The 17,452-nt window shown below is 54.7% G+C and overlaps 1 protein-coding gene across 1 annotated transcript; it reads left to right on the forward strand.

Moving 5' to 3' along the window:
- The first annotated feature begins 1,051 nt into the window (after window positions 1-1,051).
- Window positions 1,052-12,211, forward strand: LOC113628581 (uncharacterized). Its single transcript, XM_027122355.1, has 2 exons — window positions 1,052-1,244; window positions 5,872-12,211. The coding sequence occupies exon 2, from the start codon at window positions 10,965-10,967 to the stop codon at window positions 11,901-11,903; it is 939 nt and encodes a 312-aa protein (XP_026978156.1). The 5' UTR covers window positions 1,052-1,244; window positions 5,872-10,964; the 3' UTR covers window positions 11,904-12,211.
- The last annotated feature ends 5,241 nt before the right edge of the window (window positions 12,212-17,452 follow it).

A 17,452-nucleotide genomic window follows, 5' to 3' on the forward strand; every position in this document is an offset into this window, starting at 1 on the left:
TAAGAGGGAGACAGGAGGATCAGAGTCAGAGAGAGAAGATGTAAGGATGGAAGCTGAGGTCAGAGAGGAGAGAAGTGCAGCTTCTGGCTTTGATGACACAGCCACGAGCCAAGGAGTGCAGGCAGCCTCAAAAAGCTGGAAAAGGCCAGGGAACCTCCGGTCCCCCAGAGCCTCCAGAAAGGACCCAGCCCTGCGGACCTGTTTCAGACTTCTCATCTCCAGAATTGTGTTGTTTTAAGCCACTAAGTTTGTGGTAACTTGTTACAACAGCCATAGGAAACTCATACAAATAGAAGGAAGGCCAGCTGCCTTGCAGGGTCATTGAGGGGCTCCGAGCCTGTGTAGATAAAAGCCTGGCTGGAGAGAAATGTCAGTAAATGCAGCAATAGTACCCGCAGGGCTCTGGGAAGTTTGGGACGAGGTAAAGACCGTGGACACACCCACCACGTTGCTCTGTGCTTTGTGGCTGCCCAGTAAATCTCGGGCTCTCTCTCCTTCCCCTTTCAGGTCTGGGGTGCTTGGGGGAGCCCCCTCAGGATATGCCCTGGCCTGTGCTCTCTCCCCTCTGCTGGCACCCGCCATCAGCGTGTGTGCCGGGGGTCATTTCCTGAATTTACCCTGTGGGTGGCTTCTGTGTCACCTCAGCGGCAGCAGCTCCTACCTCTGAACTGCTAGGCCCTGAGGATCTTTGCCGCACGAGGTCGGTGCCCTTTCCACCCGCTGTCTGTTGTCCTTAAAAGTGGCTGCACCATCGTTCCTTAATGGCAGGGACCAATTGTCCTGTGGCCTCTGTGTTCCCCCAGAGGCCTCAGGACTGTGCTGGGTCCTTGGCATCCCCCGGCCATGCCTCCTCCAGGCTGGGACATTGGCATCTCTAGTATGGGCAGCAGAGGTGGCCTGAGCCGGAAGGTGCCACCCAGGCCGCTCTCTCGGAGCTCCCGGAGGGTAAACCGCTAGTTCATGTGATGAGCGCACGTGCCGCTGTGATATGCGCTAGTGATGAGCGCACGTGCCGCTGTGTCTCGCAGCGCCCTCAGGAGGCTGTCCCCTCCGGCCTCTCACAGGGACGTTCGTCTCGGCCTTCACCGTGCTGTGTGGCGCCCGCACTGACCTCCCGGACAGGCACGTGTGCTGCGTCTTCTGGCTGAACATCGCCGCGGCCCTCATCCAGATGCTCACGGCCATCGTCATGGTGGGCTGGATTATGAGCATCTTCTGGGGCATGGACATGGTCATCCTCGCCAGTGAGTAACCGCTGGAGCGGGCCGGCATGCGCGGAGCATGGCGGGGGGAGGGGCAGGGGCCAGGGTGGTCTGGGTGTTTGCGATGCTTCGGGGCATGGGGGCTTCGCAGGGCGATCTGCCTCCGGGACCCTCCCCGCACGCCCAGCCCCGAGGCCTGCAGGGAATCTGAGGGGCCTGAGCCGGAGGGGAAGGGCGTGAATAAGGGAGGGAGGGAGCCCCCGTTCAGCTCAGAAACAGTCCTGCTGACAACCGCGGTAGCAGGGGTGTGGCCCGCGTCAGCTCAGGTCCCCTGTGCCCCCAGCATGCCGTTTCCAGACAGAAGGAAAAGCCCACTGGGTATGTTTGCCCTCAGGAAACACTGTAACTTTTTCTACAACTAGAACAGCCTAATTTCAACTTCTTTTAAACTAAGCTCTTTGTTCCTTGATGCTAAAGCCTTACTCTTCCTAATTTGTATGCAGTGGACCTTCACCAGTCACTTAACACAAACTTGATCCCGACACAAAACTACCAGAGAAGACTTGATTAACATTTTAAAAATAACCTAGTGAGATCTTAAAACAGACACATATTTTAAGCAGCCGTACTCGTCACCCTGTGCCCCTGTGCATGTCCCTGTATTGTCACACGTCCCGTCTACCTCACTAGGCCTCAGGTCCTAACAAGGACCACGTCTCCTCAGGCACTTTGCCCTTCTCCCCACACCCCACCCTCCTACTGTGTCCTACACCTGACAAAACCATTGACAGGTGGAATGTCAATGCCAGAGGTGAGCTGTGCCAGGTAAGGACAGCAGAAGCAGGAGGGGAAGCCCAGGGGCCAGGGGCTCTAGAACGATCTAGAATGATTCCTAGTTGACCCAGTCTGAGTTCAAGATCCTGTGAGGACCCAAGATTCAGGGCACACACAGATGCCAGGGCCCAGCAAGGCTCGGGTCAGTGACCAAGTGAGCCACCAGGCCGGAGAAAATGCAGGTCCCTGAGCATGAGCAAGCTCGGCAGAGCCCGTAGATTGGTCAGACAGGCTGATTGGAAGCAGCTCCTCCCCTGCCTGGGATGCTGGACTGCCAGGGCATCCCAAAGTTAGAGCTGGGAGACAGGGGCAGCCAGAGAAGAGGGAGGGGGACACTGGGCAGGGAGAAGCTGAGGAGCCGTCCTTCCTTGCTGTGGAGAGCTGCTCTCAGGGCAGGGGCTGCTGTCAGGGAGGATGTCGGAGAGTGGGCAGAGCAGGCAGAGATCAAGGCAGGCCCCTCATGGGAGCCCCGCCCCATGGGCCTGTCCACGGACCACTTGCATTTGTGGGGAGGGGTGCAGAACATCGCTAATTGGACAGAAGTGCTGCCTGTCATCCTGTGAGTCCTGAGAAGCCAAGTCTGACAATTTCCCAGGGGCAGTTGGGTGCTTCCCGAGAGGCCTGTTGTAAGCTCCTGACCTTGGTCCCAGTTGGAAACTGGAAGGGGCCTCTGCTCTCAGAGGCTTCCTCAGCGGCAGATGGAAAGCCTGTGACGGCTGCCCCATCGCCACCCAATAGGAGCCCCGACCCCTCTTACTACATCATCTCCTCATCACACAACTGTCTGGCCAGGCACTGGGGCATGTTAGTAAGGAAATTTCCTGTTACAGCGGCACAAGCCTGTGTCACAGGGTGGGTCTCAATAAATGTGTTGATGCCTAATCTGATCCCGAGAGCTTTCTGGTTTTCTTTTTTTGGTCATGCTTGATACCAGGACCCACAGGGATCTGGATCTTAGAGACAGCTTCAAGAACTCCCCTTATCACCTCCTAAAGGAGGAAACAGAGACCCGAGAAGGGCAGATGGGGGCCTGTCACTTCCTCACCTTCCACCACCCTAGCTGTTGACTCAACAGAAATCCCTCTTCTGTGGCTGGTGTCGGGGCCGTATTTGGCGCCAGGCTAATCAAGTGCTGGAACCCACCTCCCCACCCTTCCTACCCTCTCCCCCCACGCCCCGATCCAAGCTTTCACTGTGGGTCACCTCCTTGGTTCCAGGGATGCTGTCTTTGTGTCAGACTTTTTAGAACACTGTTTGGGGGATGGACTTGAGGGCTGCACCAGAAAACCCAACACACCTCACCGCTACCCACTTACCCCACCTGGCCACCAGACTTGCTCACCCATCTCAGCAAGGGGTGCCTTTGCCCTTTCTCCAAAAAGTAAGCCCACCCTCAAAGGATGAGTAATTGCCACTGTTGAGATTGTGCTGTGGGCTGGAACTGCCCCGAGCAACAATGCAGTGTGTGTATCCCAGGATGACTACCTCGAAGAGAATAGCCACAATTGACTTATTTGTCCTGGTAGATAGTTGGATAAGGGGCTGTTCTTTCCGGTGTCACTCCAGCCTCGTCCTGTGAAAATGAAGGGAACTTTTCAATTATAACAATACAGGGTGATTTTTTTTTTACCTGGCATTGCCTGGGGTGTCATCAAGAAATGTACCATCAAGAAAAACCTAAGAGGTGAATCAGAGAAATATAGATCAAAGTAGAAGTTAAAATCAGGAACTTACAAGGCCGCTGCTCTATTTATATGAATAATAACAAATAACAGTCAACAACAGCCTGTATTGGTTGTGGGTCAATAAATATTTGGTAGTTGTACGAGAGCCTCTCTCTACTGCCATACCCATGACAGACATTGCTAATCAATCATGACACTTTCTGCTGAATAGTCTTACATGTTCTTAATACAGGGCTTCAGGCAGTCACTATCAATGGATCCAAGATGTCTGCAAGATAAAGTCTGTTTACCATCCCCCACCTGGATCTTTCCCAAAGCAATAGGTTTTATATATGTGGCTCCTGTCCACATAAAAGGCAAACCCCGTGGCTCAGACAGAGCTGGGCTGGGGCCAGGATGGGTCACTTCAACATCTTTAGGTTGTCACAGTTAAACCTGTCCTGTACCCATCCCTCTTGGGGTCCATCCAGAATTCCATCTCAAGACAAACATGGGTTGGGGGTGGGAGAAGAGTGAGGGGCAGAGATGAGCAGAAGAGCGGCCTTGGCTGAGATAGGGAGGGAAGGGGAGAGAGCTTCTTGGCAGTGTCTCACCGAGTGTGACCCCCAGGGAGGGGAGGATGCTCTCTGTGCGCTCCTGCAGCCAAGTCCACACGCCTGCTGGGGCTGGCCACTGGCCGCAGGGGCTGGTCACTGTGAATACTGGCGACGGCCCGCTTCCATCTCCTGGGCCGCACTGTGCATCCTCCCTCTTTTTATATTTCAGGCAGTCCCTCTGGCCTCTGTTTTCAGACTGTTTTCTCTTTCTCTTTTTCTCCTCTTCCTCATGCTGCCTCATAACCCTGTGTTGCTCCAAAGTTTCCCAAGGTGAGTCTGTTGGGGGATGACAGGCCACATGCCTGGGCTGCCTTGGGCCTCCCCTTCACTGTCCTGCCCTGCACGCCCAATGCACACAAACACCCCCTCTCCCAATTGGTCAACAAGCTTCTATTTTCAGAAGCTTCTTTTTTTTTTTTTATTTTGGAAAATGTTTAAACATAGACACAAGTAGAAGGCCTAGTACAATGAGTCCCTAAATGCACATATTGGCTTTAACCATCATCCACTCATGGCCACTCTGGTTTCATCGATTACTCCCTACATCTTCCTCTACCCCAAACAACTAAATTTGATGAATATCTGGTAAATAAAGAGAAAAACTACATGTAAGTCCACTGCTGCTCCTCTGTGGGCTGAGTTACCAGCTAATAGGGGTAACCACTCCGCAAATTCCAGACTTATAATTTCACCCTTAAATATTTCAGTAGATGTCTTTTTTTTTTTTTTTTGTGGTACGCGGGCCTCTCACTGTTGTGGCCTCTCCCGCTGCGGAGCACAGGCTCCGGACGCTCAGGCTCAGCGGCCATGGCTCACGGGCCCAGCTTCTCCACAGCATGTGGGATCCTCCCGGACCAGGGCACGAACCTGTGTCCCCTGCATCGGCAGGTGGACTCTCAACCACTGTGCCACCAGGGAAGCCCAGTAGATGTCTTTTAAAAAAAAAAACCCACAATACCCTTTCATGCTCAAATAAACTAGCATCAGTTCCTTAATAGCAACAGTGGTCAATTTTTTCCCATGTCCTTGTAATCATCACCAAGGTTTTAAAGGCTCGAAGCCATCAGTCGCCTTGGCCAGTGTCCGAGGCGTCCAGCTGATGGAGCACGCACACTCGGCTCCTGCCTTGTGTACGCTGTCTTCCTTTTTAATTCTTTCCTCCTCTCGGTCCACATGCACCAGATGCCCATCACTTGGGGAAGCCTGCCTGGTACCTTCTCGCAAGGCTCCGCGTTGGGAAATCACAGCAGGCCAGTCTGCTGGGGCCACTTTTGTGCAGTAGCTTCAAGGGTGTGGATTCAGGAGCACAGTGATAACCTTCCAAGCCCCACCAGATCTGCAGCAGACACCCTCCTCTCATATATCCCCCACTAAACCCAAAGATCCATTGTTCTCCATTCATCCCTTTGTTTCCCGTTAAAAGCCAATGACCTTGGCAGTCATTTACACCTCTGTGTGAATAAGTTCTAGCATATTCTAGTCTGGGGGCACCGCCTGGAGAAGTGCTGAGGGAACCGGGTGTCTGACCATCTCTCCTCTGCTTCTTCCTTACAGGCTACAAGGAGCAGGGCATCCCACAGCAGCTGTGAGCCCGGGCGAGCCACTGAGAAGCCCGGTGTCCCGGAGGGCCACGTCAGGCAGAGGCGGGCACGGGGTCTTCACATATTCTCTTCTGCCGCTTCCCGGGTTTGGAGTGGAAAGAGGGGACTTAAAAATATTATTTATTTTGAAAACGCATCTGCTTCTCTCAGCAGGCTCTAAGGGCTACCAGCTCCTCCCGCTGCTCCAGAAAGCCCTGTAGTGCAGACACACAGAGCATCTGGGTTGGGTGGGGAGTGGGATGGAAATGGGAATGCCTAGAGAGAGGCAGGAGCGCCCCGGCTCGGCCCGCTTCGCGTCACCCGCCGCCCACTGCGAGGGCACGAGGGGCCGCCAGTCCAGGCAGCAGTGGCCCTGTCCAGATGAGCAGGGCTCGTCAAGGGGCAGGACTGCAGTGGACACCTCCTCCGGGTCCCCAGCCCCTGCCAGATTGGTCTCCTGGGGGCAGCGGGAGTGAGGATGGACAGACTCCAGCCCAGCGTGGAAAGGCCTGCTGTGCCCTCAGCTGTCAGGGGGACAGATCTCCGCAGGTGTCTGCTGACCCTAATCGCAGCCCTCACCTCCTCGCCCCTGAAATCTCCAGGCCTGGGTGTGTTTGACCTTTGTTTCCCTGGGAAGGAGGGCAGTGGCTCCATTCCCGGGGCGAAACTGCTGGAATTGCCTGATGTTCATACACAAATTTACCAACCCAGGTTTGCATGGGCAGCCTTTCCCGTTATACTTAACACCATTTGGGGTCCACACCCCTTTTTCTGAAATCCTTGGGGCCAAATGGGTCTCTGACCTGACAAATTTTGGATCTGAGGAGGAGGATAAGAGATGTTTGCCATACATTTCCTTACAGCCCGGCAGAGTCTGGAACAGCTCACCACCATCAAACACGTGACCATTTCTGCAAAGAAACATGTGAATAGTCAGACTAATTAGGATCAATAAAACTGTAAATAGCCTTACCTCAGTACAGGTCAGATTTTGCCACTAAATAAGCTATGGGAGAAAAGTCACCATTTGAGAGCTTTGGTGGTTTTAGGATCGCAAAAAACAGAAAGAAAAAACAAAATTGTATGGGGTGCTGGCCCTCTCTCTGAAAATCCTTCTTGCAAACAGATGCATTCAGGTGATACTGTTGGTGTTACACAGGGATTTCTCCTGTTGCGAAGGGACGGTCAGGCCCTTTAAGACACCTCTGTGAGTGACTGTTACAGAGCCGGGAGCCAACAGAAGCTGTCTGATTCAAGATCCATCAGAAGTTAAGAGAATGGAGACCTACATGACAGGGACGAGATGGACATTTACATGTCTGTTTTCTTTTCATTTTCATTCTAATGTAGGAATCGCTAAAATGTGGGACTGGCCCAAAGCCAAGTTTTTGGCCTGAATGGACTTTGTGCCATTGGGTGTGTTTCTTTCCAAGGGGCATTTCCTATCCATCAGGGGCTCAGTCAGAATTTGGCCAGGGCTGGAGCAGTGGCCTGTCTGGCCTTTTTCCCCAAAGGCTTGGGGAGCCGGCCTCAGGACAGGTCCCTCGCTCCACCGTGAGCCCCTTTGCGAGCCGCTGCTTGCATAGTCTCTGTTCCTACAACCCTCCACCTGGGGCAGTGGCCCACCTACCCCATCCGCTGGGCTTTCTAATTACAGTCCTGCTGGGAAGTGGGCCTCAGGGTCCCTGTGGCCCGGAGAGCAAACCGGCATCCTGGGAGAGACAGAATTCCTTCCAGCCACTTGCTCCCCTAGCCCACCCTGGCCCTGACTCAGGGATGGGTTCTCTCCTTGGCCTGATCCTACCCCGCTGTCTACTCCTTAGCTCTGATGAGCTGCCTGGGGCGGGGTTGCACTTTCTGGACACCTGGCAGTGTCTATCTCTTCCCCCTCCTTTCTTCCTGGCCCCAACCTGGGCCTTTGCTGCTCCTTTCACGTTTGGCAGCCTCTGTGTTTTCAAGGTGTGGGCTCAGATCTGGTTTTATCCAGAAAGTCAGAACCTTCTGCTGTGTGAAGACAGCATCCTCCAGGCCAAGAGGAGAGCAGGCTGGCGGCTGGCTGCTCTCGAGGAAGCGGCATCAGAGCACAGAGCCTCCCCTAGAATCAGATAAAAACAGCTCCAGCTGAGGAAAGTAACTCCAGCCCACGGCCCGTCACCCTAAACAGCTCCCCCGAGTTTGCTTGACTCCCCGGAGAGATGACAGGTATCAGGAGGGGACTGCCCCCACAGGGAGAGGGGGGATCTTATTTTCCTGGCGTGGCCGGGGGTGGCTGCTAAGGAGGTAGAGAAGAGAGAGCAATTTCTGTCTCGTGTTTAGTGACACATTCAGACACGGGTGGAGTTTTCTTGAGTGACAAGTGTCACCATGTGTCCCAGTGTGAGATGGTTTCATGCCAGGGTTTGTGTGCTTGGAAGGACATCTCCCCTCCTACCCCCCGGTCCCCGGACCCTCCCCTCACCTGCGGCTGCTTCTCCAAACTTGAGAAGACACCAGCCTCAAGAGGCAGCCCCTTTCCAGGTAACTGACGTGCAGAAGAAACCAAAAGGACCCCAGCCCGTCTTCTGAACAATGAGTCTATGAGGATTGCCAGGCGGGTGGAACGGCTCAAAATAGCTTCTCTCTGAGTGAGACCATGGTCTCAGAATCATCATCATCATTAGATAAGGAACAGTGGCTGGTGTCCTGTTAGTCCCCTGAGCTGGCCGCTCAGGCTTTTAGATGGCCAAAGTTAATTTCTGAAACACCAGCCGGCTGAAAAGCATGGTTCTCTGGCCAGCAAGAGCTGGGTTGACACACAGCCCTTTGCTGACAGATCTGGGCTTACCTCAGTGGTACAGCACAAGGGTGATGGTCCAGAAACTCCAGGGTACATTTCAGGTCCAGCCATTTATCAGTCAGAATTCCGTAGGACAGTCCTAGGCCACGGGTGTTCAGGGCAGGGATCACAGGCACACAGAGAACTTCACAGTGAATGAGATACTCCCAGAACCTCATTATGACACTTGGAACACAGTGGCCATTCCCTTGGGCCAGAGCAGGATCCCAGAGCAAGAATCAGCCACCTGGCCGCCTGGGAGTGTCTTGCGGACGGTGGACACAGCTGACCTGGATCTTAAGATCTGAGCCCAAGCCAGGACTTCGGGCCGGGAAGGCCGGGGTCCCCGTGGGGAGCAAAGGGGCGGATGGCTCCCGGCTCCGGTCCGGCACCCCTCCCGCCTGCCGTGGCGCTGAGGCTGCAAGCAGGAGCCCTCCCGCGGCCCCTGCCTGACGAGCAGCAGGCCTGGCCTTGGAGCCAGCCTCGGGCTGCACTTGAGGGAATGTAAGGAGGGGACACGAGGCCCTCTCTCTGCTGCCTCGGACCCACGTGTCAGCCCCCACGACAAGGGCAGCCTCTAGATGCTGAGCCCTTGCCAGGCACTGTGGGGTGCATTTCATCTCCTGTGACCCTTACCGATAGCCTGCCGGGGAATCGGAGGAGGGGGTTATCAGTGTGCAGGGATGGGAGGGGGTGGGGTGTTTTTCAGATGTCAGAACTGAGGCGACAAGAGAGGGTCCTCTCGGGGGGCAGTGCCCGGCCCACTCAGAAGTAATAGGGTGCCACCCTGCTGCCACCATCCTGGGCGGCCCTCAAACCTGCGCTCCCTTGATGAAGGAAGGCAAACCTGCCTGGTCCCAACACGCAGGACCCCGCCCAGGGGCTCCAGTCCCTGACCCACCGTGTCTCAGAGGCACAGCAGTGATTTCAGCCTCGTCTGGGCGCCACCAGGGCTGAGGAGCTGTAGGGGGCACGCAAACGGGAAGGACAGAAAGAAAGAAAGCCACACGGCAACGTTTCCCCCTGGAGGAACGGGGACCCAGATCTGAGAAAGAAAAACCAAACACCAAGCCCTGAGGCCAGTGAAAGGAGGGACCGAATCCACGGGACCAGGAGGATGGCTTCCAAAGGCCTGGGGCTCCTGAGGAGGGAAGCAAGGGGCTGGCTGACAGTGGTCTTTCTGGGCCATCTTGGCTCTCTAAAATTAAAACAAACAAAGACCTGACATGTTTTCTTTAGTGAGCCCCCATCCCTGCCCAGACAGGTGAGTTTGTGAGGGTCACTTCAGTTCTGCCTGGATCCACCTCCCTCTGGGCCGCTGGGCCCCAGCCAGGGCGGATCCTACCCTGGGAGAAGCTGGGCCATGGGCTCCAGGCCCACCTCAGGATTTAATGACACCCGCTGTTTTTATCCTGTTAGTGGTGTTGACAGAGAAAGCCTCCTCCATTGTGTCAACGGCCTGGGGATATGCAATTGAGATGTAAGTCCTCCAGTTGTTGGCTGCAGGGGCTGTTCACTGTTACTGCTACTCCCTCTGGCCAGCTTGCTTAGAGGGCTTTCAACAGGGGCATCAGAGGTGGATGAACACTTTTAAATCACCAGCCGCCGCTTCGGCCACACTGACCCTCCCCAGAGACCATGACCTTGGCAGTGGGACGAGCAGTCTGAGGCAGTTGCTGACCCTCCGCGGACACACACTCCCCCGTGGAACCTGGCCTTTGCCTCTATGGGCTCCCTGTGCTGGCCTCTAGTAGGCCCACCAGGGGAGGCTCCCTGTTTTGCTTTTATGCATTCAGCAAGCGCTCCGTGGGCACTGAGTGGGCCAAGCAGGTCCTGGGCGTGGCCTCGGAGGAGCAGCTCAAAGATACCACTTACCTGGTGAGCTAGGATCCCCACCTCCACAGGTGGAATAGCAAGGTGAGTGGAGGTCCAAGAGACGAGATGCTCTCCAGGGCCTGGGGCTGGAGCCTCTCCCCCGCAGAGAGTTCTGTGTGTATTGGAGGAGACAGGAGTCCAGGCTGTCAGGGGAAGGGAGGCTGAGGTCAGCCTGAGCAGGTGGCGATGCCCGGGGTCCTGTATTTTTCATCACTTTTCTTCCCGTTGGATTCTTAGAACCTCAGAACGCTCTTGGGCTCAACAGAGGTGTGGAGGCTTACGCTCAGATTCTCATGGATCCACCCCAGATCCCACGTGGAGACAGGATGAGCCGCTCTGCTGACGGATGGGGGAAACCCCAACCAGAGTGACCCCGAATGTCCCCCGAAGCCCCGGGGGTGAGTTACAGCCTCAGCGCTATTCGTCTCTCCCAGTGTCTTGTGCCTCAGTTTAAAATCTATAGCTTGGGTACAAGGAGGGGCTTGGGCAACCGTCATCCTTCCCACTTCTCTCAGAGCAAAGGGCATGGAGGACGAGCCTTGTCAGGCGAGGGCCAGGGCCAGGGCCAGGGAGTAGCCGGCCCCATGGACTTAGAGGCCAGGACTCTTCCTAGTAAAACAGAAACACTGGCCCCCCAATTCTGCTCTCCCTTCCTGATTCTGCCCCAGAGAGGGGAGGTTGACCACAGGGTCCCACTTGTGTGTCCTAATTTCTGGTACAAGTTGCCTCTCGCTTTTGATTTAGCTGTGGAATCTCTGTTCCTAACCCCTCTTCCTCCCTGTCTGGATTTGCCAAAATGCCAACCACCCAGGCTGGTCCGGACTCCACGGTCATCCCCGACCCCGCACCTTCACCCTGGAGTGAGCAGAAGCACAGACACATGCACACCCCTGCCTGTGCACACACACAGCGCGCACGTGCACACTCACAGCCCCTTTGATGCTGGGAGAAGTCAGGCCAGGGTCTGTCTGGAGACTCAGGATTGGTACTTACCGTCTCCAGAGGAGCCCCGTGCCCCATCCAGGGGCCACCTCCCTTCAGCAGGGCCTCTGGCCGGTGGTACTTTTGCCGTCGTCACCCCCATCCCAGGCCCAGATGCCCACACTGTTTCCTCTCCCTCCAGGGCCCCTGGTCTTGGAACTCTTCCTCCCAGGGTCCACGGGCTTAGCACCCACACCTCACCAAACCTGGCTGTGCTCAGCCCCATGCCCCAGCTTGGCCTTCTGTGGGAGGGGCAAGAAGAGTCTGCCCAGAGAAGAGGGGACAGTGGTCTCCTTCTGGGCTCTTGTAGGACTGCAGACAACCCTGTCCTCTGAGGTCCTTTTCTGTTCCTACAACCCTCCCACCAGCCCCGGTATAGGAACCAGTGAGGAGAGAAGGGGGACAGAGGTCACGTCCACCCGACTTTCTGGCCCATGTTCCAAGCAGGGAGAGGGTGACGTGGCTCTAAGTGGCCTGGGCGCCCTGAGGGAGCCCTTGGCCGGCCCCCTTCACAGCCTAAGCTCCATGCTGTTGTACGTGATGCCATTTTTAAAGAAAACAACATACATAGAAAGAGGACTGGTTCTGTTGCTTATCAGCTGAATTTATATATGGATGAGTGCTGTGATTTACAGTTTTTGATTCCGTGATTGGCTTTGTTTGGGTCGCTCTTCTTTATGTTAAATTAATCGCCGTACGGTTCTATTGTTCTCTGGCAAGATCTACTCCCCGATCTCCAGGGCGTTCTTGTCTCACTTCTACCCTGACCATTGGGAGCCCACCCTACCTCCACAAGCTTCCCCTGGGATCCAATCCAGCCAAGGGGCTTTTCCAGCCCATGGCAATGACTGGAGCCTTCCTCGGTTCCAAGAGAGGAAGAAACTTCTAATGCCACAGACTAGGGAAGCTTCCAGACTTGCCCTGGCCCAAACCTTGCAGCCTGGGGCCCAGGCCTGCCTGCAGCTTAGCTCCCACAGACCCTCAAAACCCAGCCCCCACTGGCGGACCTGCCCACTGCTGCTGGGTCTCTACAGCGCCCTCTAGGCACTGAGCGGGGTTCCAGTTTCTCCAGCCTTCTGCCAGCTTTCAGATGCATAATTCGAGCACCTTTACTGTACATGTAATGAAAAATACCATGTATGACAATGAAAACTTGTGTACATATCTCCATGTACATATTTATATATTCCTATTATAAATGTAGAAAGCATGGCATCTCTCTGACATTCCAAGTTTGTGTTTTTTTAAATCCCGGAACTATGGCTTTGGAAACCTTTTCTTCCTTTCCCTCTTTTCTATGTAATAAACACCCATGTGACCTTTCTGGTGGCTTCTCGGGTCCCTGTGTCCTCTCGTTTTCAGAATTGGGCAGATCTCTGACTGGTCCTCGATGCCTCCCTCCTTCTCCCTCAGCAGCATTTGCTGTCGGTGTCCTTCCTGTTACGAAGGTTGCCCTTCTCCGAGGCGGGCCTTGCCTTCCTTCACACTGCTTCCTCGCATCCCCCTTCCCCTGGGAGGCTTGTACAAGTTACTCCTCAAAGGCCCACATGTTTGGTAATCTGATCCCTTCTCAACCTGGAGTTTGCGGGCTAAATTGAGTGTTGGGCCCAGACTGGGTTTTCCAAAAATAAGTGTACAGATGAAACTCATTTTCTTCTCCTGATTGCCAGACGGGTTGATGAGGGACGTGTGTATAGAGTACTTATTTGTCCAAGTCTCCGGTGTAAATAAGAAGCTGGGTAAGGGTGGTTAGGAGAACTTATAACTAGCAGGTCAGTTGTAACAAGGGACTGGTTGAACGGATGTTACCTTGGAGGGAATTTCAGGGCATGGCCCGTGGCCCAGTCGGTGTTCTCTTTAATAACTGAATGAAGACCTAGAGAGCTTATCCAATGTGCTGCTGAAGGGAACTAAATATATTAGACCAATCAGAATTCAAAGAGCTCTCGAGAGGCAGAGGCCATCTAACAAGATGAAATCTAATAGCGTGACATGAACAAGTGGTGCTTGGAATTAGGAAGGCTCCAGGCTCTCCCTCGTGCCGGGGGAGCATCTGACAGGCGGCTTGGCACTCAGCAGCAGTGCGGTGTAGGTGACAGAACAGGACGTCTGATTTCCGATGCCTTAGGAGCAGCAACCTGGGGTCCAGAAAGAGGCCACGTCTGCAGTGCTGCGTTCAACACCGGGGGCTGTGGGAGGTGAATCCCCACGTGTCACCCCAATACTCACACCCCAATGGAAAGGCCTTGCCGCTCGCTGTTTCCTCAGGTTAGCCTGGGACCCCTGGGGCCCGCCATCCTCGTCCACTTGTCGGGGGCATTTTGGGGTGTCTACTGAGAGATGCTGCCATCTCGGGACCTTGATGCTGCTGTGGCCCCAAAGAATGAATCTGCTGCAAGGTACACCTTCCAGGGAAACTTCATGCTCAACCTCAGGGACTGCTTCGAGGCCAGAAATGCCATCTGTGCCTAAGGGTTCACTTTAGTCACTGCTAAAACCAGGACGCAAAGCTCGAGGCAGCATAATGACCGAAGACACATCACGGTTGCCCAGACACCCCGGGGAGCATTTCTTGACGGTGTGCATCTTCCGAGTACTTACTGTGCTCAGGTTATTCCAGGAATGCTTTTGGCTAGAGACTTCTTCCTGCAGAGGGTTCCGGCTTCAGGGGGCTGGTGGGAAGGCACAGTGGGAAATGAAGTTAGCAGCATTCTCCAGCCCTGCTACGTGACAGAAAAGAACCCTGGGGGGCACCGACATCTCCTCTCCCCTCCCCGCCGCCACCTGCTCATCCTGAGGAAGGTGACGTGGTTGAACCTTCTAGTGCCTCTCCTGGAGGGTGAGGAACAGTGTCCCCCAAAGAGACAGAGAGTTCTCAGACCCAGAGGGAAGGGGCTGTGAAAAACACAGAGCCATCTGCTGTCCAGAAATCCCTGCACTCCCAGAGCCCAGGCTCTGAGGGAGATTTGTGGTCGCCTGTAGTCAGTCACAGGAGGGGAGGCGGGAGGATACATGGGGGGCAGGAGGCGGGGGGGCCGTGGTTGGGCTGTGGATCTATTCTGAAGATGCATGGCCTCCGGAGCAGAAAGAGAGCTGGGGCAGAGAGCATGCTGGGAGCAAGGACTTAACTAGGATTTGTTGTCACTAGTGAGAGGGACTCAACTTGAATCAGTTTATGGAAAGGAGGAATGGAATGGAGGGAGGGAGGGCAGAGGTGCTGAGGAAGCAGCGGGCCCGGGCAGCTCCTTGAGCAGGAAGCTGAGTCCTGTACGCATGGCTCCTCTCCCCCAGCCCCATGACCTGTCCTCAGCCCCCAGCTGGCCAGTGGCCCAAAGTGCTGGAGGATGGCCGCCAGCTAGGTCACTGAGACCTCCTCACACAGCGACATAAATTAGGAATTACTGAGATGGTCACTTGGCGGGTAGCAGGGGGCAAAGGGGGACCCCCCCACAGAAAAAGAGGAGACAGAGCAATGTCTGGCCACGTGAGTGGGGTACACTTTCATGGCTCCGGGGGCAGCCCCATGTCCTGGGTACTTCCGGTGCCCACCCACTTGCCAGTTTCTGTGGGGCGCAGCTGTGCAGCCACTCCTGTGGCCTTGGTCCTGAGTGTCCTTGTGGAAAACCTGGAGACCTGAATGGCCCCTGGGTTAGTGCCCCCTCCACCCGCGATGCTGAGTCCAGGCCCCGCGACGGGCTCTGGCTCTGTGGAGGGTAATCAGAGGAGGGGCTCAGAGCAGGAGCCTGCAGCTGTCTCTCCAGTCAGGGCGGTGATTATTTATATTTTTGTCAAAAATAGCTATGTTTAAAAAAAAAAAGAAAGAAAAAAGCTCTAGAAAGCAAAGAAACTTTTAAAACTAGGAATGTCTTCAGTGAAAGAAATAAGCACTTTCCAAACCCTTAGAAGCTGTCCCCATCTCCTGAGGTTCCGGGCCAGGAGGGGAACCCAACAGTCAGGGGACAGAGGATTCACCTCCGCTGTTACTTTTAAGTTTCTGGGGAAACTTGAAACACATCCAGAATCTTCTGAAAAAGCCGAGGTGGTGATGTATAGATTTTTATTACAAAGAGGTCAGAGTGGTGGCTTTGAGCATCCTGTCCCCCCAGCATGGGAGTGACCCCAGAGTCGGCCGCCTGTTCCCTCTCCCTGAGCGGAGGCAGCCCGCCTCCCCTCTCCACTCAGATCCTCGCTGGCTCCCAGGCCCAGCTCAGGAACCGCACCCACCGGGGCGAGACAAGACTGGAATCTTCTTTGCTCTGCTCTCCACCTGCATTTCCCAGGGGCCAGCTCCTCCCCTGCTCAGAGCATGGGATTCTGGGGGAGGAAGCCACTCCCAGACCTCTCCCCACCCCAGAGAGGCCCATAGCATGTCCCTCTTGCTGGGCTGACCTGCAAAGATCCGGCTCCTTCCTGAGATCTTTCTAACAGGAGTACGGGAAAGCAATTTTCCCTCCTTGGTCCTGAGGCGGTGGTTCGTCAGCCCAAACCTGCCAATGGCCAAGGTCCCCCCACTCGTCGAGACATGAGGATGGAGCAAGACATCAGCACACAGGGAAGGGTAGAGGTGAAAGAGGGAGGGAGGATGCCACCCATCACCCCCAAGGCAGTACCAGCCCTGCCCGTCCCACAGTTTAAATGCATGAGCCATCTGTGCGCCTCTGCCCTCTCTCCCTCCCCCTCTCCCTGCCTTTTTTTCTTTCCTCCTTTTCATAAACTTGTTCAAGTTGAGATTCTTTCACTCACACGAAAAAATCCTAAGTAAATATTTGCTCCCAAAGCCTCCTCTGACTCATCCTATCCTCACTGTTCTTCCCACCTATGAACAATAGCCACCATCTACCGAGCTTCTACAATGTGTCAGACACAGACTCGATCCTTACGTACATGGCATGTACACATACACATACATATATACACACACTCACACACACGTGTGCATGCGCCAGGCCTGGGCACACGTGTGATTGTTTTCCACCTGTGACAAGTGATGGGTCTGGCTCCTACGTGTTTCAGGTTTTCAGCTCTTCCAGCCCCGTCCTCCCAGCTTCCCACTCCGCCTGACCCCTCCTGTCTCACCTGACAGTAGTGGAGAACACTATTTAGAAGAAAAAACGTAGATGTATATATGCACAGTGATTTCAATGAAAAAATTTTTTTTACATTAAAAAGTTCCTGGAAGGCTTCCCTGGTGGCGCAGTGGTTGAGAGTCTGCCCGCCGATGCAGGGGACACGGGTTCGTGCCCCGGTCCGGGAAGCTCCCACATGCCGCGGAGCGGCTGGGCCCATGAGCCATGCCCGCTGAGCCTGAGCGTCTGGCGCCTGTGCTCCACAGCGGGAGAGGCCACAACGGTGAGAGGCCCGCGTACCTCAAAAAAAAAAGAAAGTTCCTGGGAATTCCCTGGTGGTCCAGTGGTTAGGGCTCCGCGCTTTCACTGCCTGGGATCGATCCCTGATTGGGGAACTAAGATCCCACAAGCCTCATGGCATGGCCAAAAAATAATAATAATAATAAAATAAATAAACAAATAAGAAGTTCCAGAAAAGGTTAACATACATACAAAACCCCTTTCTCTTCCCACCAATAAAAGATTGTAAGTATGGACCCTCCAGGTGGGTGCAGGGCCTTTGAGCACGTGGCGAGGCACCAAAAGCATGCTGGGAGTTGTTAGCTGGTGAATAAGGAGCCAGTTAAAGAATAAGAAACTAAGGCTGAAGGCTCACGACTTCGGTCTAAGTTTCTCCTTTCTAGCCGTTGCGAGAACTGCAGCCAGAGGTTAGTTCCAAAGTCCCTGGGAATTCTCTATGATTCTGGACCCTCAGCCAATGTCCTGCCGTCCAGCCCCACTAAATTCTCCACAAAGCAAGGCCAGTGGCCCAAGTCGCT

Source organism: Aethalodelphis obliquidens, unplaced genomic scaffold (assembly GCF_003676395.1).
Source record: "Aethalodelphis obliquidens isolate GAN/ISIS:26980383/991018 unplaced genomic scaffold, ASM367639v1 scaffold24, whole genome shotgun sequence".
NCBI classification, from domain to species: Eukaryota; Metazoa; Chordata; class Mammalia; order Artiodactyla; family Delphinidae; genus Aethalodelphis; species Aethalodelphis obliquidens.

Coding starts and splice junctions, on each gene's coding strand:
- LOC113628581 (XM_027122355.1), top strand. CDS start 10,965: ATGTCCCCCGAAGCCCCGGGGGTGAGTTACAGCCTCAGCGCTATTCGT.